The sequence below is a fragment of the Coregonus clupeaformis genome, unplaced genomic scaffold, assembly GCF_020615455.1.
Source record: "Coregonus clupeaformis isolate EN_2021a unplaced genomic scaffold, ASM2061545v1 scaf1358, whole genome shotgun sequence".
Lineage (NCBI taxonomy): Eukaryota > Metazoa > Chordata > Actinopteri > Salmoniformes > Salmonidae > Coregonus > Coregonus clupeaformis.
The window spans coordinates 79,447-102,500 of record NW_025534812.1 but is presented as its reverse complement, the minus strand read 5'-3'; the positions used below and the strand labels follow the sequence as shown (position 1 = coordinate 102,500).

The window sequence follows — 23,054 nt, the reverse complement described above, 5'->3', positions numbered from 1 at the left end:
AGGGGGCAGCGCCTCATCCCCAGGGGGCAGCGCCTCATCCCCAGGGGACAACGCCTCATCCCCAGGGGGCAGTGCCTCATCCCCAGGGGGCAGCGCCTCATCCCCAGGGGACAACGCCTCATCCCCAGGGGGCAGCGCCTCATCCCCAGGGGGCAGCGCCTCATCCCCAGGGGGGCAGTGCCTCATCCCCAGGGGGCAGCGCCTCATCCCCAGGGGACAACGCCTCATCCCCAGGGGGCAGCGCCTCATCCCCAGGGGGCAGCGCCTCATCCCCAGGGGGCAGCGCCTCATCCCCAGGGGGCAGCGCCTCATCCCCAGGGGACAACGCCTCATCCCCAGGGGGCAGCGCCTCATCCCCAGGGGGCAGCGCCTCATCCCCAGCCCTCATCCCCAGGGGGCAGCGCCTCATCCCCAGGGGACAACGCCTCATCCCCAGGGGGCAGCGCCTCATCCCCAGCCCTCATCCCCAGGGGGCAGTGCCTCATCCCCAGGGGGCAGCGCCTCATCCCCAGGGGGCAGTGCCTCATCCCCAGGGGGCAGCGCCTCATCCCCAGGGGACAACGCCTCATCCCCAGGGGGCAGCGCCTCATCCCCAGGGGGCAGCGCCTCATCCCCAGGGGGCAGCGCCTCATCCCCAGGGGACAACGCCTCATCCCCAGGGGGGGCAGCGCCTCGTCCCCAGGGGGCAGCGCCTCATCCCCAGGGGGCAGCGTCTCGTCCCCAGGGGGCAGCGCCTCATCCCCAGGGGGGCAGCGCCTCATCCCCAGGGGACAACGCCTCATCCCCAGGGGGCAGCGCCTCATCCCCAGGGGGCAGCGCCTCATCCCCAGGGGGCAGCGCCTCGTCCCCAGGGGGCAGCGCCTCATCCCCAGGGGGCAGTGCCTCATCCCCAGGGGGCAGTGCTTCATCCCCAGGGGGCAGCGCCTCATCCCCAGGGGGCAGCGCCTCATCCCCAGCCCTCATCCCCAGGGGGCAGCGCCTCATCCCCAGGGGGCAGCGCCTCATCCCCAGGGGGCAGCGCCTCATCCCCAGGGGGCAGCGCCTCATCCCCAGGGGGCAGCGCCTCATCCTCAGGGGGCAGCGCCTCATCCCCAGGGGGCAGCGCCTCATCCCCAGGGGGCAGCGCCTCATCCCCAGGGGGCAGCGCCTCATCCCCAGGGGACAACGCCTCATCCCCAGGGGGCAGCAGCAACCGGTTTAGATGATGTGCTCTGGCAGAAAGCCTTGATAATTACTCAGATGTGACGGTCAGTCCGGGACAGAGAGGAGGCCAGAAGCCGCCCGGCCAGCCTTTGTTTGTTTTGTTGGGCATGCAGTTTGGCTTTTGTACATATTTATTTTTGTTACCATGAACATGTGAATAATTTGCTTGGACTGGCCGACCAGAAGGTCCAGACGGAGCGGTCCCTGAACTCGGTAAGTTTGCTGTCTCCTGGGAACATGTACACCCAGTACGACACGGTGGTGATATGCTGTTGTCTCATACAGATGCACACCTTAAAGACCAGTTAACTAGGCCTGGGACCCCTACACTTAGCGACACTGAAGACCAGTTAACTAGGCCTGGGACCCCTACACTTAGCGACACTGAAGACCAGTTAACTAGGCCTGGGACCCCTACACTTAGCGACACTGAAGACCAGTTAACTAGGCCTGGGACCCCTACACTTAGCGACACTGAAGACCAGTTAACTAGGCCTGGGACCCCTACACTTAGAGACACTGAAGACCAGTTAACTAGGCCTGGGACCCCTACACTTAGCGACACTGAAGACCAGTTAACTAGGCCTGGGACCCCTACACTTAGCGACACTGAAGACCAGTTAACTAGGCCTGGGACCCCTACACTTAGCGACACTGAAGACCAGTTAACTAGGCCTGGGACCCCTACACTTGGCGACACTGATTGAAAGTTCAGCTCTTTTTACTGACTAGGATCTTTTCAACTCGTTCAGTCAAAAGAACAAATATTTCAACTAATTTCGTTCATTTGAGTCAGTAATGGCCAGAGAAGACAGGACCCCCCTACCGCTGAACGGCGAACTGAAAACTCCAAAGAGTCATAATTCTACAAGCCTCTCCTTCACGTCCTTCACCATAGGGGGGCTTATTGACATGATGCAGTTTGATATTCTACAAGCCTCTCCTTCACGTCCTTCACCATAGGGGGCTTATTGACATGATGCAGTTTGATATTCTACAAGCCTCTCCTTCACGTCCTTCACCATAGGGGGCTTATTGACATGCAATTTGATTTTGGAGTCCCATGTGGCTCAGTTGGTAGAGCATGGCGCTTGCAACGGCAGGGTTGTGGGTTCGATTCCCACAGGGGGACCAGTACGAAAACGTATGCACTCATTACTTACTGTAAATCGCTCTGGATAAGAGCGTCCGCTAAATGGCTAAAATGTCAAATGTAAATGTATTGGAGCTGTCATCTGTGACAGACTTGTAAAAGTGTGCTTTAAAGAACGTACATCTGTTGATTGCGAAGCATACAAATAAGATTATTTGTTGACAAGGTCTATTTGCGGTGGCCATAACCAGACTAGATTGTGAACGACCCTTGGTGGAATGCATTGCTTGGTTGCCGCGAGTGACACGCACAATAGTCTATCGTTCGCGAACTGCAATCCCCAAATGATTTGTTATCGAGTTCAAGTTCGTTGAACAGAGGCTGTGTAAGTTTTGGTTCTACAAAGATGTGTCCATTCGTAACGTTCAATAATCAATGAATAGCATGAATTCTTGCACCATGCGATCAATGATCAGTTCTAAACATGTCTTTTTGTCCTCTGTGCTGCCTGCAGATTGATCCCATTTCCCCTTGCGCAGCTGATAAGACAGTTGCAGGTCGGAGCACATCTCCGGAGTTGCTGAACCAGAGGAGCGTATTAATCCTGCTGTAAGACTCATTGCGGCCAGTAGGTCAAACGAACGACAAAAATGAACGAGTCACTCAGAAAAAAACAAATCATGACTCTCGGGTCAGTAAAAAGAGTTGTTCAAAAGGAACGGATCATGACTCTCGGGTCAGTAAAAAGAGTTGATCAAAAGGAACGGATCATGACTCTCGGGTTAGTAAAAAATGTTGTTCAAAAGGAACGAATCGTTCGCGAACTGCACATCACTACTTAGCGAGAGTACCAATATTAACAGGCTAGTTATTGGATTGGTAACATGAATATAGTACCAGAAGAGGACCGGCCACCCCTCAGAGCCTGGTTCCTCTCTACCCAGTACAGCCAGTAGAGGACTGGCCACCCCTCAGAGCCTGGTTCCTCTCTACCCAGTACAGCCAGAAGAGGACTGGCCACCCCTCAGAGCCTGGTTCCTCTCTACCCAGTACAGCCAGTAGAGGACTGGCCACCCCTCAGAGCCTGGTTCCTCTCTACCCAGTACAGCCACTAGAGGACTGGCCTCCCCTCAGAGCCTGGTTCCTCTCTACCCAGTACAGCCACTAGAGGACTGGCCACCCCTCAGAGCCTGGTTCCTCTCTACCCAGTACAGCCAGTAGAGGACTGGCCTCCCCTCAGAGCCTGGTTCCTCTCTACCCAGTACAGCCAGTAGAGGACTGGTCACCCCTCAGAGCCTGGTTCCTCTCTACCCAGTAAAGCCTGGTTCCTCTCTAGGTTTCTTCCTAGGTTCCTACCTTTCTAGGGAGTTTTTCCTAGCCACCGTGCTTCTACATCTGCATTGCTGCTGTTTGGGGTTTTGGGGGCTGAGTTTCTGTATAATGATGTAGACAGGGGCTTTCTAAATCCATTTGGTGTGATTTAGTAGTACTGTAGTACTGACCAGTCCAGCGATAGGTGTAGGTAGTCTGTTGATCTTCTGGACCAAACCTGGTCTGATGGACCCCAGTAACCTGGAAGAGACACACAGACAAACACTTCACCACACTACACTCAGTGGAACAGCAGAGGATTGGTGTGTGTGAAGAGAGACAGTGGAACAGCAGAGGATTGGTGTGTGTGAAGAGAGACAGTGGAACAGCAGAGGATTGGTGTGTGTGAAGAGAGACAGTGGAACAGCAGAGGATTGGTGTGTGTGAAGAGAGACAGTGGAACAGCAGAGGATTGTGGGGATTTCAAAGGCGGAAGTAAGGTCACAGAACTCACTCGCAGAGCAGGATCCCGTTCTCCAGGCTGCTCCGGAAGTCATTCTCCCCGAAACTTCTCCCCGTCACCTCCTGGGGAGAACACACATCATCACGGTTCTAAAGAGGTTCTAACCAGGTTCTAAAGAGGTTCTAACCAGGTTCTAAAGAGCAGTGGTGGAAAACGTACCCAATTGTCATGCTTGAGTAAAAGCAAATATACCTTAATAGAAAATGACTCAGGTAAAAGTCACTCAGTAAAATACTACAAAAGTAAAAGTTGAAAAGTATTTGGTTTTAAATATACTTATGTATCAAACGTAAATATAATTGCTAAAATATAATTACGTATCAAAAGTAAAAGTAAAAGTAAAAATAATTTCAAATTCCTTATATTAAGCAAACCAGACGGCACCATTTTCTTGTTTTTTTAATCTAAGGGTAGCCAGTGGCACACTCCAACACTCAGACATCATTTACAAATTATGCATTTGTGTTTAGTGAGTCCGCCAGATCAGAGGAAGTAGGGATGACCAGGGATGTTCTCTTGATAAGTGCGTGAATTGGACCATTTTCCTGTCCTGCTAAGCATTTAAAATGTAACAAATACTTTCGGGTGTCAGGGAAAAAGAATGGCGTAAAAAGTACATTATTTTCTTTAGGAATGTAGTAAAGTAAAGTACAGATACCCCCAAAAAACTACTTAAATTAAGTAGTACTTTAAAGTATTTTTATTTAAGTACTTTACACCACTGCTAAAGAGGTTCTAACCAGGTTCTAACCAGGTTATAAAGAGGTTCTAATCAGGTTATAAAGAGGTTCTAACCAGGTTTTAACCAGGTTATAAAGAGGTTCTAACCAGGTTTTAACCAGGTTATAAAGAGGTTCTAACCAGGTTATAAAGAGGTTCTAACCAGGTTATAAAGAGGTTCTAACCAGGTTCTAACCAGGTTATAAAGAGGTTCTAACCAGGTTATAAAGAGGTTCTAACCAGGTTATAAAGAGGTTCTAACCAGGTTCTAACCAGGTTATAAAGAGGTTCTAATCAGGTTATAAAGAGGTTCTAACCAGGTTTTAACCAGGTTATAAAGAGGTTCTAACCAGGTTTTAACTAGGTTATAAAAGGTTCTAACCAGGTTATAAAGAGGTTCTAACCAGGTTCTAACCAGGTTATAAAGAGGTTCTAACCAGGTTCTAACCAGGTTATAAAGAGGTTCTAACCAGGTTATAAAGAGGTTCTAACCAGGTTATAAAGAGGTTCTAACTAGCGGCCCACTAGCTGAAAAAGTTTGAGAGGGTTTATCTAATGTTCCTTTGTTAGATTTGAGCTCATCTTGCTCTGGCTAGTATTAGTTGTTGATATTGTTGTTGTTGATGTGCATAACTGAGGGACAGAGAGCCTACAGCACCTTTCATGGCTGTTTGATCAATAGGACTGTAAAGTTCCCAAATGTAAGAGGACTCCTGTGGTATTGACATATTTGCAGAAATCCATTCAGGTGTATTTTGTGGCTTTTGGCGAATGCGTTCTAATGATCTTTGGCTCCGGAGTGGCGCAGCAGTCTAAGGCACTACATCTCAGTGCTAGAGGCGTCACTACAGACCCTGGTTCGATTCCAGGCTGTATCACAATCCGGCCGTGATTGGGAGTCCCATAAGGCGGCGCACAATTGGCCCAGCGTCGTCCGGGTTTGGCCGGGGTAGGCCGTCATTGTAAATAAGAATTTGTTCTTAACTGACTTGCCTAGTTAAATAAAAAATACAAATCTAAAGTTGTGCTGTTGCAACTGTATTAGACAACTAGTCTCTGGTGGACAGACTACGTCAACATAAATGGTACTGTAGATCTGTCACGATACAACAGGATGTGGGTTAGATCTGTCACGATATAACAGGATGTGGGTTAGGGTTAGATCTGTCACGATACAACAGGATGTGGGTTAGGGTTAGATCTGTCACGATACAACAGGATGTGGGTTAGATCTGTCACGATATAACAGGATGTGGGTTAGGGTTAGATCTGTCACGATACAACAGGATGTGGGTTAGGGTTAGATCTGTCACGATACATCAGGATGTGAGTTAGGGTTAGATCTGTCACGATACAACAGGATGTGGGTTAGGGTTAGATCTGTCACGATACATCAGGATGTGGGTTAAGGTTAGATCTGTCATGATACAACAGGATGTGGGTTAGATCTGTCACGATACAACAGGATGTGGGTTAGGGTTAGATCTGTCATGATACAACAGGATGTGGGTTAGGGTTAGATCTGTCACGATACAACAAGATGTGGGTTGGAGTTAGATCTGTCATGATACAACAGGATGTGGGTTAGGGTTAGATCTGTCACGATACAACAGGATGTGGGTTAGGGTTAGATCTGTCACGATACAACAGGATGTGGGTTAGGGTTAGAGCTGTCACGATACAACAGGATGTGGGTTAGATCTGTCACGATACATCAGGATGTGGGTTAGGGTTAGATCTGTGTTACGGATACAGGTATCCTGTGTTTTTGTGTGTTTCTACTCTTTCTGCCCTAATCACAGGTGTCCTGTATGTTCCTGATTGGTGGTCGTTGAGGTGTCTGCTGATTGGACCAATCAGTGAACATTCCTGTTAATTGCACCACCTGTTATTCGTTTGTTCAATCACACATCCCATTTTATAAAAACCAGACTTGTGTTTGTTGCAAGAGAAAGAGACTTTTTGCCATATGTGAGTATGGACACGGTGGTGTCCTGTGTGTTGTGTACTCACTAAGTTGCTGATTACCCTGTTTAGTAGTTTTGTGTGTTTTTTTGGGAAAAGGGGGTTTAAGCTAGTTGCCCTTGGGCGTACATTACCCGTAGGAAGAAATCTGTCTATAAACACCAGTTAGACCTGAGCGGACCACCCACTGTATTTTTGTATGACTAGCAGTAGCCTAGCGGTTCTTTAGGCAGGCTAGATCAGTTTAGGGGGTTTTACACTATTGTTTCATTTCTTGGGTCCTGCTCAGCCCTTTTTCCCAAACCCTTACCGTGTGTTCATAAATAAACACTTTGTGTTTGACGGTAGTTCATGGTTGTTGTGTCAGTTATGTTCTCACTGTTCCCAGCCACACTTATAATTTACATGAATTTATGTTACGGGTCTCATGTCCATCCACCCTAGATGTTTAGAGCCACGGGGCTCGTAACATAAAGTGGGGGCTCGTCTGGGATTCTATCTATCCCATGCTGCTCATGTAAATTAGTTAGTGTCTGGTTCAGTGTTGAGCTTGGCAGCTGTAACTACCTGTTTTTTTTTGTGTGTGTTCAGTAGTCGACGGCTCGTGTTGCTAGTAGGATGGCTACTTTTGAGTTGGAGGCATTTTTGGAAAACCCTACGTGGGAGGTTTTTGATAATTTCCGTAGAGTGGATCTACAGGCTTTGGCTGACCACTTTTCTGTACCCATACCGAGGGGTTTAGTGAAAGCAGAAGTTAGGGAAGTAGTGTTAGCGATATTGTTAAACGAGCGAGTGCTTGAGTTACCGCCGCCTGAGTCTGCTGCTCCTGTAGGGGATGTGGTTGCTGTTCCTGTAAGCCCATCAGTGTCTGAGGACGAGACTAAGGCTCCAGCCACATTGCCCGTTATGACCCCCTCTCCCCACTGACTGACAGTGATGCCAGGATCGATGTCCGCTCGACACGGCTCCAAATGGAGGCGGAAGAGCGGGCACAAATCAGGCAAGACAAGCTGGAGATGCGTAAGCTAGAGGCAGAACAGGAGACGCGTAAGATGGAACTGGAGACGCGTGAGGCTTGATCAAGAACTGGAGACGCGTAGGCTTGATCAAGAACTGGAGACGCGTAAGATGGAACTGGAGATGCGTAAAATGGAACTAGAGGCAGAAACAGCGAGGTTAGTCTCTGCTAATACTATGCCTGCTAGTGAGCCATCCTCACCAGCTGTGTCATCTGCTACGTTTGATATTAGTAGGCAGATCACCTTGGTACCTGTGTTCCGGGAGTCAGAGGTTGATTCCTATTTCAGTGTGTTTGAACGTATAGTGGTAGCATTGAAATGGCCCGAAGAGGTATGGTGCCTATTACTTCAGTGTAAGCTAACAGGTAAAGCCCAAGAGGTTCTGGCAGCGCTACCTCTTGAAGACAGTTTGAATTATGAAGTGGTCAAAGCTACTGTTCTTCGTGCCTATGAGCTTGTTCCTGAGGCATATCGACAGAGATTTAGGTCTCATAAAAAGTCTCCTACTCAGACTTATGTGGAGTTTGCTAGAGACAAAGGAAATATGTTTGACAAATGGCACAGTGCTAGTAAAGTAACTGATTTTAACTCTCTACGGGAGTTAATCTTGTTAGAAGAGTTTAAAAATTGCTTACCGGAACGCATTGTAGTTTATCTGAACGAACAGAAAGTATCCTCACTGTCGGAAGCGTCTGTTTTGGCAGACGAGTTTGTGTTGACGCATAAGAGCGTGTTTTCGGCTCGTACGGAGAGCAGGGCTGCGGAGTTGCTAACTTTTAGTCCTAGTCGACCAGCAGTACATCCAGCACGCCCAAAAGATGTGCGTCACTGTTTCTATTGTCATAAGGTGGGACATATGGTTAATGATTGCTTTCTGCTAAAACGCAAACCGGGGATACCTCAGCACGCCAGGCCGCCAACGGGTGTTGGGCTGATTCGTACGGTTGTAAGGCCAGAATCAAGACAGAAGCCTCATAGTGAATGTGGTTTGAAAGTCCCTGTCCCAGATCACAGTTATGAACCGTTCATTTTTGAGGGGTTTGTTTCTATATCAGATGACGAAGCGTCTCAGCGTCCAGTTAGAATCCTCAGAGATACTGGTGCGGCGCAGTCGTTCATACTAGCTGATGTGTTGCCCTTGTCTAATAATACATATTGTGGTTCCAGTGTGTTAGTACAAGGAATTGAAATGGGTTTCGTCCCAGTACCATTGCACTTTGTGAACGTACACTCTGAGTTAGTCAGTGGATTGTTCAGAGTTGGCGTACGTCCTATGTTGCCAGTAAAAGGGGTGACATTTATAATGGGCAACGATATTGCCGGAGGAAAGGTAATACCCATATTGGAGGTATTGGATAAAAGTGACCAGTCTCTCTCTGAGGAGCTGGCACAGGGTTATCCAGATGTGTTCCCCGCTTGTGCTGTCACACGTGCTCAAGCCCGACAAGTGGGTGAAGTGATAGATTTGTCGAACACGATTCTATTCAGAGAGTGTGACCCAGAGGATAGTTCGGGTGCTACCTCTGGTAAGCTGGTGCAGTCTGACCAACAGCCCAGAGAAAGGAAGAAGGATGTGGAACTTGTTGCTGAGGCAATACAGTTACCAGTTACTCGTGAGCAGCTGATCGCTAACCAACAGGTTGACATTAGTCTGGCTAAATGTTTTTCTAGTGTTGTCTCAGAGGACGAGCTAAAGAAGAAAAACATGGCATATTTCATTGATGGTAATCTCCTCATGCGTAAATGGACATCCCATGTTGACGCTGGCGGAGATTGGAATGCTGTTTACCAAATAGTGATTCCTACAGCCTTTCGACAAAATGTTTTATCCTCGCTCATGATCACCAGTGGTCCGGACATCTGGGAGTCACCAAGACTTATGATCGAGTTTTGCGACATTTCTTTTGGCCTGGCTTAAAACAAGATGTGGCTCAGTTCTGTCGGACTTGCCACACCTGTCAAGTAGTTGGGAAACCGAACCAGGTTATTTCCCCGCGCCTCTTTGTCCCATACCGGCCATAGGTGAACCATTCGAACATGTGATGGTTGATTGTGTTGGACCATTACCAAAAACAAAATCTGGTAACCAGTTTATGTTGACAATTATGTGTGTGGCCACCAGGTACCCAGAGGCCATTCCTCTGCGAAGGATTACTGCTCGGTGGTGAGTAAAGCGTTGATCAAATTCTTCTCAACTTTTGGATTACCTAAGGTGATACAAACTGATCAGGGTACGAATTTCCTTTCTAAACTTTTCAAACAAGTGTTAAAATCCTTGTCAGTTACACACCGTGTGTCAAGCGCATATCACCCAGAGTCTCAGGGTGCGCTTGAACGTTGGCATCAGACCCTGAAGTCTATGCTCCGTAAATATTGTTTGGAATCTGAGAAAGATTGGGATGAGGGAGTTCCTCTAGTGTTGTTTGCTGTCCGTGAGACAGTACAGGAATCCCTAGGGTTCAGCCCAGCTGAACTGGTGTTTGGACACACCATGAGAGGACCTATGAAAGTCCTTAAGGATCAGTTTTTGTCACAAGAGTTGTGTGTGAAAGAAAATGTGTTGGACTACGTTAGTCGCTTTCGTGAGCGCCTACATGCTGCCTGTGCTCTAGCAAAGGAAGCGCTGTCTTCCTCACAGAAACGGATGAAACGACACTATGACACACAGGCTGTTTCTCGTTCACTGCAGCCAGGTGACCGAGTTCTTGTGTTGTTGCCTGTGCCAGGAGCGTCATTGTCAGCACGTTTCGCTGGTCCTTATGTCATTGAAAAGAAACTAACTGAAACTGACTATGTGATACAGACTCCTGATAGAAAACGCCAATCTCGTGTGTGCCACGTTAACATGTTGAAGACATACCACAACAGACCCGTTACTCAGGTAGACAGTCCAGAGAAACTGGCCGAGTCGGCTGTCTCTGTTGCTGCTACGGCTGTAGTGGGAGGTCATGTTAATGATGTGGACGGAGATGGTTTGGAGTTGCGCAATACTCAGCAGCAGTGTGCTAGATTGCCCAATTCAGAGATGCTGTTGTCTCTCCCGGCAAGCCTGATTCATTTAACGGACAGACAGTCAGATGATATTGTGAGACTGTTACACAGCTTTCCATGTCTTTTTAATGATGTTCCTACATGTACTAATGTGTTAGAACATGACATTAATGTTGGAAACGCTGCACCTATCAAGCAACATCCTTATCGTGTCAACGTCGCTAAGAGAAAGATAATGAGGGGTGAGGTCGGTTATTTGCTGGAGAATAACCTGGCTATGCCAAGTTCAAGTCCTTGGAGTTCTCCGTGCATTCTGGTTCCTAAACCTGATGGGACATCCAGATTATGTACGGACTATCGGAAAGTCAATGCGGTCACAGTGCCCGACTCGTTCCCGTTACCCAGACTGGATGACTGTATTGATACTGTTGGTGCTGCTACTTATGTAACCAAATTAGATCTTCTAAAAGGTTACTGGCAGGTGCCGTTAACCCCACGTGCCTCCGACATCTCTGCCTTTGTGACCCCAGATCACTTCCTACAATATGCTGTCATGGCATTTGGGATGCGGAACGCACCAGCCACTTTCCAACGCCTGGTTAACACAGTATTGGCTGGAGTTCGTAATTGTAGTGCTTACCTTGATGATCTGGTCATTTATTCAACTGAGTGGTCTGATCATGTTAACACTCTAAGGGTAGTGTGTGAACGTCTAGCAACCGCTTCTCTAACCCTGAACTTAGCAAAGTGCGAGTTTGGGAAGGCCACTGTTACGTATCTTGGTAAACAGGTCGGCCATGGTCAGGTGCGCCCTGTAGATGCCAAGGTCTCAGCTATAAACGCATTTCCCGCACCTACCACCAGAAGAGAGCTACGCCGTTTTTTAGGGATGGTTGGCTACTACCGTAGTTTCTGTAAAAATTTCTCTGCGGTAGTTGCTCCATTAACGGATTTGCTCAGTCCGGCGAGAAAATTTGTATGGTCTGAAGATTGTTGTACTGCTTTCAACACTGCTAAAGCACTCTTGTGTAGTACTCCTGTTCTTGCTGCGCCAGATTTTGAGCGGCCGTTTAAACTGGAGGTAGATGCAAGTGCCAGAGGTGCTGGTGCTGTTCTACTGCAGCAAGACCAGAGTGGAGTGGACCATCCTGTCTGTTATTTTTCACGGAAATTTAACAAATGTCAGACAAACTATTCCACCATTGAACAAGAAGCTCTAGCTTTGTTGTTAGCTCTGCAGTACTTTGAAGTTTATGTTGGTTCCAGTGCATTACCAGTGGTAGTGTATACTGACCATAATCCCTTAGTTTTTCTCCACCGGATGTACAACCAGAACCAACGCCTTATGCGTTGGGCACTTGTCGTGCAAAATTATAATTTGGAGATCCGCCACAAAAAGGGGGTTGGATAATGTGTTGGCAGATGCTTTGTCTCGTGTGTAATGATCTAGGTTTTTTTTTGTTATCCCGGCAGGATGATTTGTGAATTTGGGTGTTGTGATACCACGTGTGTCGCAAACCATTGTGGTTTGCTCTTTTAAGGGTGGGAGTGTTACGGATACAGGTATCCTGTGTTTTTGTGTGTTTCTACTCTTTCTGCCCTAATCACAGGTGTCCTGTATGTTCCTGATTGGTGGTCGTTGAGGTGTCTGCTGATTGGACCAATCAGTGAACATTCCTGTTAATTGCACCACCTGTTATTCGTTTGTTCAATCACACATCCCATTTTATAAAAACCAGACTTGTGTTTGTTGCAAGAGAAAGAGACTTTTTGCCATATGTGAGTATGGACACGGTGGTGTCCTGTGTGTTGTGTACTCGCTAAGTTGCTGATTACCCTGTTTAGTAGTTTTGTGTGTTTTTTGGGAAAAGGGGGGTTTAAGCTAGTTGCCCTTGGGCGTACATTACCCGTAGGAAGAAATCTGTCTATAAACACCAGTTAGACCTGAGCGGACCACCCACTGTATTTTTGTATGACTAGCAGTAGCCTAGCGGTTCTTTAGGCAGGCTAGATCAGTTTAGGGGGTTTTACACTATTGTTTCATTTCTTGGGTCCTGCTCAGCCCTTTTTCCCAAACCCTTACCGTGTGTTCATAAATAAACACTTTGTGTTTGACGGTAGTTCATGGTTGTTGTGTCAGTTATGTTCTCACTGTTCCCAGCCACACTTATAATTTACATGAATTTATGTTACGGGTCTCATGTCCATCCACCCTAGATGTTTAGAGCCACGGGGCTCGTAACAATCTGTCACGATACAACAGGATGTGGGTTAGGGTTAGATCTGTCACGATGCAACAGGATGTGGGTTAGGTTAGATCTGTCACAATACATCAGGATGTGGGTTAGGGTTAGATCTGTCACGATAAAACAGGATGTGGGTTAGGGTTAGATCTGTCACGATAAATCAGGATGTGAGTTAGGGTTAGATCTGTCACGATACAACAGGATGTGGGTTAGGGTTAGAGCTGTCACGATGCAACAGGATGTGGGTTAGGTTAGATCTGTCACGATACATCAGGATGTGGGTTAGGGTTACATCTGTCACGATACAACAGGATGTGGGTTAGGGTTAGATCTGTCACGATACAACAGGATGTGGGTTAGGGTTAGATCTGTCACGATACAACAGGATGTGGGTTAGATCTGTCACGATACAACAGGATGTGGGTTAGGGTTAGATCTGTCATGATACATCAGGATGTGGGTTAGGGTTAGATCTGTCACGATACAACAGGATGTGGGTTAGGGTTAGATCTGTCACGATACAACAGGATGTGGGTTAGGGTTAGATCTGTCACGATACAACAGGATGTGGGTTAGGTTAGATCTGTCACGATACATCAGGATGTGGGTTAGGGTTAGATCTGTCATGATACAACAGGATGTGGGTTAGGGTTAGATCTGTCACGATACAACAGGATGTGGGTTAGGGTTAGATCTGTCACGATACAACAGGATGTTGGTTAGGGTTAGATCTGTCACGATACAACAGGATGTGGGTTAGGGTTAGATCTGTCACGATACAACAGGATGTGGGTTAGGGTTAGATCTGTCACGATACAACAGGATGTGGGTTAGGGTTAGATCTGTCACGATACAACAGGATGTGGGTTAGGGTTAGATCTGTCACGATACAACAGGATGTGGGTTAGGGTTAGATCTGTCACGATACAACAGAATGTGGGTTAGGGTTAGATCTGTCACGATACAACAGGATGTGGGTTAGGGTTAGATCTGTCATGATACAACAGGATGTGGGTTAGGTTAGATCTGTCACGATACATCAGGATGTGGGTTAGGGTAAGATCTGTCACGATACAACAGGATGTGGGTTAGGGTTAGAGCTGTCACGATACAACAGGATGTGGGTTACGGTTAGAAATGTCACGATACAACAGGATGTGGGTTAGATCTGTCACGATACATCAGGATGTGGGTTAGGGTTAGATCTGTCACGATACAACAGGATGTGGGTTAGGGTTAGAGCTGTCACGATACAACAGGATGTGGGTTAGGGTTAGATCTGTCACGATACAACAGGATGTGGGTTAGGGTTAGAGCTGTCACGATACAACAGGATGTGGGTTACGGTTAGAAATGTCACGATACAACAGGATGTGGGTTAGATCTGTCACGATACATCAGGATGTGGGTTAGGGTTAGATCTGTCACGATACAACAGGATGTGGGTTAGGGTTAGAGCTGTCACGATACAACAGGATGTGGGTTAGGGTTAGATCTGTCACAATACAACAGGATGTGGGTTAGTGTTAGATCTGTCATGATACATCAGGATGTGGGTTAGGGTTAGATCTGTCATGATACAACAGGATGTGGGTTAGATCTGTCACGATACATCAGGATGTGGGTTAGGGTTAGATCTGTCACGATACAACAGGATGTGGGTTAGGGTTAGAGCTGTCACGATACAACACGATGTGGGTTACGGTTAGAAATGTCACGATACAACAGGATGTGGGTTAGATCTGTCACGATACATCAGGATGTGGGTTAGGGTTAGATCTGTCACGATACAACATGATCTGTCACGATACAACAGGATGTGGGTTAGGGTTAGGGTTGGATCTGTCATGATACAACAGGATATGGGTTAGGGTTAGATCTGTCATGATACAACAGGGGAGGGGACATTTGGCCCATAGACTTTCCTGTAACTGGCAAAAAGAGAGGGTGAAGCTCTTCACTCCCTGCCTCCCTCTCCCCCTCCGTCCCTCCCCCTCCGTGTAATAGAGTGGAGGTCAACAGCCCCCTGTTTATATAACTGTTCTCAACATCAGATTATTAACCCTAGTCTACCAACGATAGACACTATTCTCCTGACTCAACATCAGATTATTAACCCCAGTCTACCAACGATACACACTATTCTCCTGACTCAACATCAGATTATTAACCCCAGAGTACCAACGATAGACACTATTCTCCTGACTCAACATCAGATTATTAACCCCAGTCTACCAACGATAGACACTATTCTCCTGACTCAACATCAGATTATTAACCCTAGTCTACCAACGATAGACACTATTCTCCTGACTCAACATCAGATTATTAACCCCAGTCTACCAACGATACACACTATTCTCCTGACTCAACATCAGATTATTAACCCTAGTCTACCAACGATAGACACTATTCTCCTGACTCAACATCAGATTATTAACCCCAGTCTACCAACGATACACACTATTCTCCTGACTCAACATCAGATTATTAACCCCAGTCTACCAACGATACACACTATTCTCCAGACTCAACATCAGATTATTAACCCCAGTCTACCAACGATAGACACTATTCTCCTGACTCAACATCAGATTATTAACCCCAGTCTACCAACGATAGACACTATTCTCCTGACTCAACATCAGATTATTAACCCCAGTCTACAAACGATAGACACTATTCTCCTGACTCAACATCAGATTATTAACCCTAGTCTACCAACGATAGACACTATTCTCCTGACTCAACATCATATTATTAACCCCAGTCCACCAACGATAGACACTATTCTCCAGACTCAACATCAGATTATTAACCCCAGTCTACCAACGATACACACTATTCTCCTGACTCAACATCAGATTATTAACCCCAGTCTACCAACGATAGACACTATTCTCCTGACTCAACATCAGATTATTAACCCCAGTCTACCAACGATACACACTATTCTCCTGACTCAACATCAGATTATTAACCCCAGTCTACCAACGATAGACACTATTCTCCTGACTCAACATCAGATTATAAACCCCAGTCTACCAACGATAGACACTATTCTCCTGACTCAACATCAGATTATTAACCCCAGTCTACCAACGATAGACACTATTCTCCTGACTCAACATCAGATTATTAACCCCAGTCTACCAACGATAGACACTATTCTCCTGAGTCAACATCAGATTACTAACCCCAGTCTACCAACGATAGACACTATTCTCCTGACTCAACATCAGATTATTAACCCCAGTCTACCAACGATAGACACTATTCTCCTGACTCAACATCAGATTATTAACCCTAGTCTACCAACGATAGACACTATTCTCCTGACTCAACATCAGATTATTAACCCCAGTCTACCAACGATACACACTATTCTCCTGACTCAACATCAGATTATTAACCCCAGTCTACCAACGATACACACTATTCTCCTGACTCAACATCAGATTATTAACCCTAGTCTACCAACGATAGACACTATTCTCCTGACTCAACATCAGATTATTAACCCCAGTCTACCAACGATAGACACTATTCTCCTGACTCAACATCAGATTATTAACCCTAGTCTACCAACGATAGACACTATTCTCCTGACTCAACATCAGATTATTAACCCCAGTCTACCAACGATAGACACTATTCTCCTGACTCAACATCAGATTATTAACCCTAGTCTACCAACGATAGACACTATTCTCCTGACTCAACATCAGATTATTAACCCCAGTCTACCAACGATAGACACTATTCTCCTGACTCAACATCAGATTATTAACCCTAGTCTACCAACGATACACACTATTCTCCTGACTCAACATCAGATTATTAACCCTAGTCTACCAACGATACACATTATTCTCCTGACTCAACATCAGATTATTAACCCTAGTCTACCAACGATAGACACTATTCTCCTGACTCAACATCAGATTATTAACCACAGTCTACCAACGATAGACACTATTCTCCTGACTCAACATCAGATTATTAACCCCAGTCTACCAACGATAGACACTATTCTCCTGACTCAACATCAGATTATTAATCCCAGTCTACCAACGATACACACTATTCTCCTGACTCAACATCAGATTATTAACCCTAGTCTACCAACGATAGACACTATTCTCCTGACTCAACATCAGATTATTAACCCCAGTCTACCAACGATAGACACTATTCTCCTGACTCAACATCAGATTATTAACCCCAGTCTACCAACGATAGACACTATTCTCCTGACTCAACATCAGATTATTAACCCCATTTTACCAACGATACACACTATTCTCATGACTCAACATCAGATTATTAACCCCAGTCTACCAATGATACACACTATTCTCCTGACTCAACATCAGATTATTAACCCCAGTCTACCAACGATAGACACTATTCTCCTGACTCAACATCAGATTATTAACCCTAGTCTACCAACGATAGACACTATTCTCCTGACTCAACATCAGATTATTAACCCCAGTCTACCAACGATATACACTATTCTCCTGACTCAACATCAGATTATTAACCCCAGTCTACCAACGATAGACACTATTCTCCTGACTCAACATCAGATTATTAACCCTAGTCTACCAACGGTAGACACTATTCTCCTGACTCAACATCAGATTATTAACCCCAGTCTACCAACGATACACACTATTCTCCTGACTCAACATCAGATTATTAATCCTAGTCTACCAACGATAGACACTATTCTCCTGACTCAACATCAGATTATTAACCCCAGTCTACCAACGATAGACACTATTCTCCTGACTCAACATCAGATTATTAACCCCAGTCTACCAACGATACACACTATTCTCCTGACTCAACATCAGATTATTAACCCCCAGTCTACCAACGATACACACTATTCTCCTGACTCAACATCAGATTATTAACCCCAGTCTACCAACGATACACACTATTCTCCTGACTCAACATCAGATTATTAACCCTAGTCTACCAACGATAGACACGATTCTTCTGACTCAACATCAGATTATTAACCCCAGTCTACCAACGATAGACACTATTCTCCTGACTCAACATCAGATTATTAACCCCAGTCTACCAACGATAGACACTTTTCTCAATTTTGTGATATCCAATTGGTAGTTACAGTCTTGTCCCATCGCTCAACTCCCGTACGGACTCGGGAGAGGCGAACGTCGAGAGCCATGCGTCCTCCGAAACACGACCCCGCCAAGCTGCACTGCTTCTTGACACACTGCTCGCTTAACCCGGAAGCCAGCCGCACCAATGTGTCGGAGGAAACACTGTATAGCTGGCAACCAAAGTCAGCGTGCATGCACCCGGCCGCCACAAGGAGTCGCTAGAGCGCGATGGAACAAGGACATCCTGGCCGGCCAAACCCTCCCCTACCCTGGACGACGCTGGGCCAAACCGTCCCCTAACCTGGACGATGCTGGGCCAAACCCTCCCCTAACGACACTGGGCCAAACCCTCCCCTAACCCGGACGACGTTGGGCCAATTGTGTGCCGCCTCATGGGTCTCCCGGTCACGGCCGGCTGTGACACAGTCCGGGATCGAACTCGGATCTGTAGTGACGCACTCTAGCACTGCGATGCAGTGCCTTAGACCGCTGCGCTACTCGGGAGGCCCAATCAAACATTTTTTTAATATAATGATTTTCTATAATCTATATTAATCAAATGTATAATTATTGTACGGACTCTCTCTCCATCTAACTATCCTGATTACACACGCACACAAAAGCACACAGACATACACACAAACACGCACACACACACACACAAGCACACACGCACACACACAAGCACACACGCACACTCGCACACACACACACAAGCACACACGCACACAAGCACACACGCACACACACACACAAGCACACACGCACACACACAAGCACACACGCACACAAGCACACACAAGCACACACGCACACACACAAGCACACAAGCACACACACACAGATATTGCACAGTTGGACATCTGAAGCTATTCCAATTAATCTCTGCAAGGAGAACAGCTGTGACATCTGGCATGTAAAATACACACACACATCAGAGGTATATCTGTTCTAGAAAACACATTTCTATCTGGGGGGGCGGGGCCTCGAGGAGACAGATTAACCTGAAAGGCTACTGCTTTCCTTGGAGACCAATGTCAGACACACACATGTTCACACACAGACACACACACACCTGTGTCTGGGGATATAAATAACATGAAATAGAGAGGCAGCCTTACCAGCCATAAATAACTAGAGAGAATTAAGGAGAGAGAGAGAGAGAGAGAGAGACAGAGAGAGAGAGAGAGAGAGAGACAGAGAGAGAGAGAGAGAGAGAGAGAGAGAGAGAGACAGAGAGAGAGAGAGAGAGACAGAGAGAGAGAGAGAGAGACAGAGAGAGAGAGAGAGAGAGAGAGAGAGACAGAGAGAGAGAGAGAGAGAGAGAGAGAGAGAGAGAGAGAGAGAGAGAGAGAGAGAGAGAGAGAGAGAGAGAGAGAGAGAGAGAGAGAGAGAGAGAGAGAGAGAGAGAGACAGAGAGAGAGAGAGAGAGACAGAGAGAGAGATAGAGATAGAGACAGAGACAGACAGACTCTCTGATTAGAAACTAGATCAGGACACAGCAGTCAACTGAGCTCTGCTGTGTGTGTGTGTGTGTGTGTGTGTGTGTGTGTGTGTGTGTGTGAGTGTGTGAAGGTGGTTGATACTGGAAGTGTTGAACTAGCTGACTTCACTCAATCGCTGCCCACCAATCAGATGGTGGAAAATATGTTACCATGTAGGTCTACTCACAATAACAAGACCATCCCCTCCCCCAACACACACACACAGATATCATTGAAACGACATGATTGATTGTAAACAGTCATCACAAGAGAGGCATGTGTGTGAATACTAGTACAAGTTTTCATAGCCATGGCAACCATCCTCGCTCTCGCCTGCAGAAGGAGGCGTCCTGGTGCATGAGCTCCGGGGAACGGGCTTTCTCCGGTGTCTTCAGAGAAACCAAACACTCACACGGCCACCGAGAGGAACGGAGAGACACTATTCTAGCATATATTCTCTTAGTTTCACACACACACACACACACACACACACTTCACCACGCAGCAGTAATGTCCCACATTGTGCCTTCTAGTGAAGCCGTAACCGGACACCCTGCGAGACAACAGGTGACGGGGCAATAGTACATTTATAGGCTATCCCAGTCCCAGGTCTCCGGTCCAGAAAAACCTACTGCAATAGAACATTTATAACCCTGGTCTCCAGAACCTCCTACTGCAATATAACATTTATAACCCCGGCTTCCAGAACCTTCTACTGCAATATAACATTTATAACCCCGGCTTCCAGAACCTTCTACTGCAATATAACATTTATAACCCCGGCCTCCAGAACCTTCTACTGCAATATAACATTTATAACCCCGGCCTCCAGAACCTTCTACTGCAATATAACATTTATAACCCCGGTCTCCAGAATCCCCTACTGCAATATAACATTTATAACCCCGGTCTCCAGAATCCCCTACTGCAATATAACATTTATAACCCCAGCCTCCAGAATCCCCTACTGCAATATAACATTTATAACCCCGGCTTCCAGAACCTTCTACTGCAATATAACATTTATAACCCCGGCTTCCAGAACCTTCTACTGCAATATAACATTTATAACCCCAGCCTCCAGAATCCCCTACTGCAATATAACATTCATAACCCCGGTCTCCAGAATCCCCTACTGCAATATAACATTTATAACCCCGGTCTCCATACATACACATCTTACCTCGATCCACTTCTGCGCCTCTCTGAATGCAGGCTCGGGATGTCTCGATTCGTCCTGGGGAAGATGAGGTTCCTCGCACTCAGCCCCGGTGCTGGCCATCTCTGACAACGGCTTCAGTAGGCTACGGTGCGCTCGTAGGGTTTAAATATCCTGGCTCCGTTAAGAAAAGCTCGGTAATGTCGTCCCTTAACGCTTACCGGACAGCTGGGCTTGTTATTCCGCCGCTCACGGAGGGCCAGTATGTGTTATACCCGTTATTCTCCCAGGTTTCTCTGTAACTCGGCGTGAGCGTCTCCCGGTTGGGCTGTAGAGGAGAGTGAGCTATCCCGACTCCCACACTGCAACACCAACCAACCCGCCACTAAAAATAACCTTCAACCGGCCAGGTGCGAGACAGGCGCCCAGCAGCCGCTCCTGCTGCCCGCGGGACGGGGAGGATAGAAGTATGTTGGAGGCGGGGGTTGGGGCGGTGTGTGTGTGTGTGTGTGTGTGTGTATGTGTGTGTTTTACAAAAAGTGGCGCTATAATTCCGGTCAGCTGGCGAGGCAACGTGAAGCTGTTGGCACGGCGCGCCAGAGAAGCGTAACGGTGGAGCTGATTCACTGCGTCTGTAACCACGGCGACGCGCTGTCGCCTGCCAGCTCTGATCTGGGCAAATACCCTCTGAAGACCACAGCGCTCCATTTACATTACATTTTACTCATTTAATAGACGCTCATATCCAGAGCGATTTACAGTTAGTGAGTGCATACATTATTATATATATATATATATATATATAATTATTATTTTTTCATATCCCCCCTTTCTCGCTCTCTCCCTTTATTTTTTATGTTTAAAATTATCTTTATTCAAAGTTTTTTTTTTTTTTACATTTATTTTACAAACATAATAGCTTAATTCAAATAAATACAAATCGGTTTTCACATCAATACATGGGTTCATTATTAGGCAAATTAACATGATTTACATATTTAATAGTGTCCACGGAACTTTTTGTAGGACAACTTGCAGTTACCCCAGTACTTTCAAAAAACACATATTTTCTAAAAACAACATTTAATGAAATACTTTTTTTTTTTAAGTGTAAACTGTAGCCATTTATTTCCCTTTCTAGTTTATTCACCTCAGCATGACCGTCATCCACATATCCACATGTTCTTCCAAACGTTACTTTGTTTTTGTGTCAGCAATTAGCCATTGTTCCTAGGGTGGGCTAGTTAACCCCTAGTACCCTACATCTTGTCTTCCGCATCGTATTGTTCACCGTAGATCTTTAGTGTTGTCATCCATGTGAGTATCAAAAAAACACTGAAAGACTGTCTTGGGGTTTATACATACATCAAAATCAATACTTCTCATCAGGTCCCATATTTCTTTAGTTCTGTAGCAGTTCAATAAAAAAAGGTGTTCTAAACTCCTCTTCATCACTACAATTCAGCAGATGACATTTACTTTTAACAAAACAGCTCCACTTTCCTACAGCAAGCACTGGTAAACGCTCTGGTAAGTCGCTCTGGATAAGAGCGTCTGCTAAATGATTAAAATGGAAAATGGAAACACCTTACAGAAATCAACCATGCAGTATCTCTGGCATTTTCTGACAATTTTGTACTGAGTAAATGTTGTATACATTGTTTAGTTTCTGCTGGGGTCAGGTTGCGGTATGCGACTTCACCACGCTTAGGAACATTAACTTACATAAAATTCACATCTTAATATTTATTCTACATTTATAGCTAGCTAGTGTTCTTATCAGACCATTTATAGCTCGTGTTCTTATCAGACCATTTATAGCTCGTGTTCTTATCAGACCATTTATAGATAGTGTTCTTATCAGACCATTCGTGTTCTTATCAGACCATTTATAGCTCGTGTTCTTATCAGACCATTTATAGCTCGTGTTCTTATCAGACCATTTATAGCTCGTGTTCTTATCAGACCATTTATAGCTCGTGTTCTTATCAGACCATTTATAGCTCGTGTTCTTATCAGACCATTTATAGACCATTTATAGCTCGTGTTCTTATCAGACCATTCGTGTTCTTATCAGACCATTTATAGCTAGTGTTCTTATCAGACCATTTATAGCTCGTGTTCTTATCAGACCATTTATAGCTCGTGTTCTTATCAGACCATTTATAGCTCGTGTTCTTATCAGACCATTTATAGCTC

At 46.1% G+C, this 23,054-nt stretch overlaps 1 protein-coding gene across 2 annotated transcripts in view; it reads right to left on the bottom strand.

The window, feature by feature from the left end:
- The window catches only part of LOC121560667 (LIM and calponin homology domains-containing protein 1), a 43,877-nt gene extending 22,518 nt beyond the window's left edge, over positions 1-21,359 (bottom strand). For both annotated transcript variants that reach the window (XM_045218101.1, XM_045218102.1), the window contains exons 1-3: positions 20,880-21,359; positions 4,122-4,192; positions 3,799-3,868 (exon numbers count right to left, since the gene is read on the bottom strand). In XM_045218101.1, coding sequence (XP_045074036.1) covers positions 3,799-3,868; positions 4,122-4,192; positions 20,880-20,978 — 240 coding nt within the window. In that variant the 5' untranslated portion in view covers positions 20,979-21,359. The remainder of the gene's footprint in view (positions 1-3,798; positions 3,869-4,121; positions 4,193-20,879) is intronic.
- Between the last annotated feature and the right edge of the window lie 1,695 nt (positions 21,360-23,054).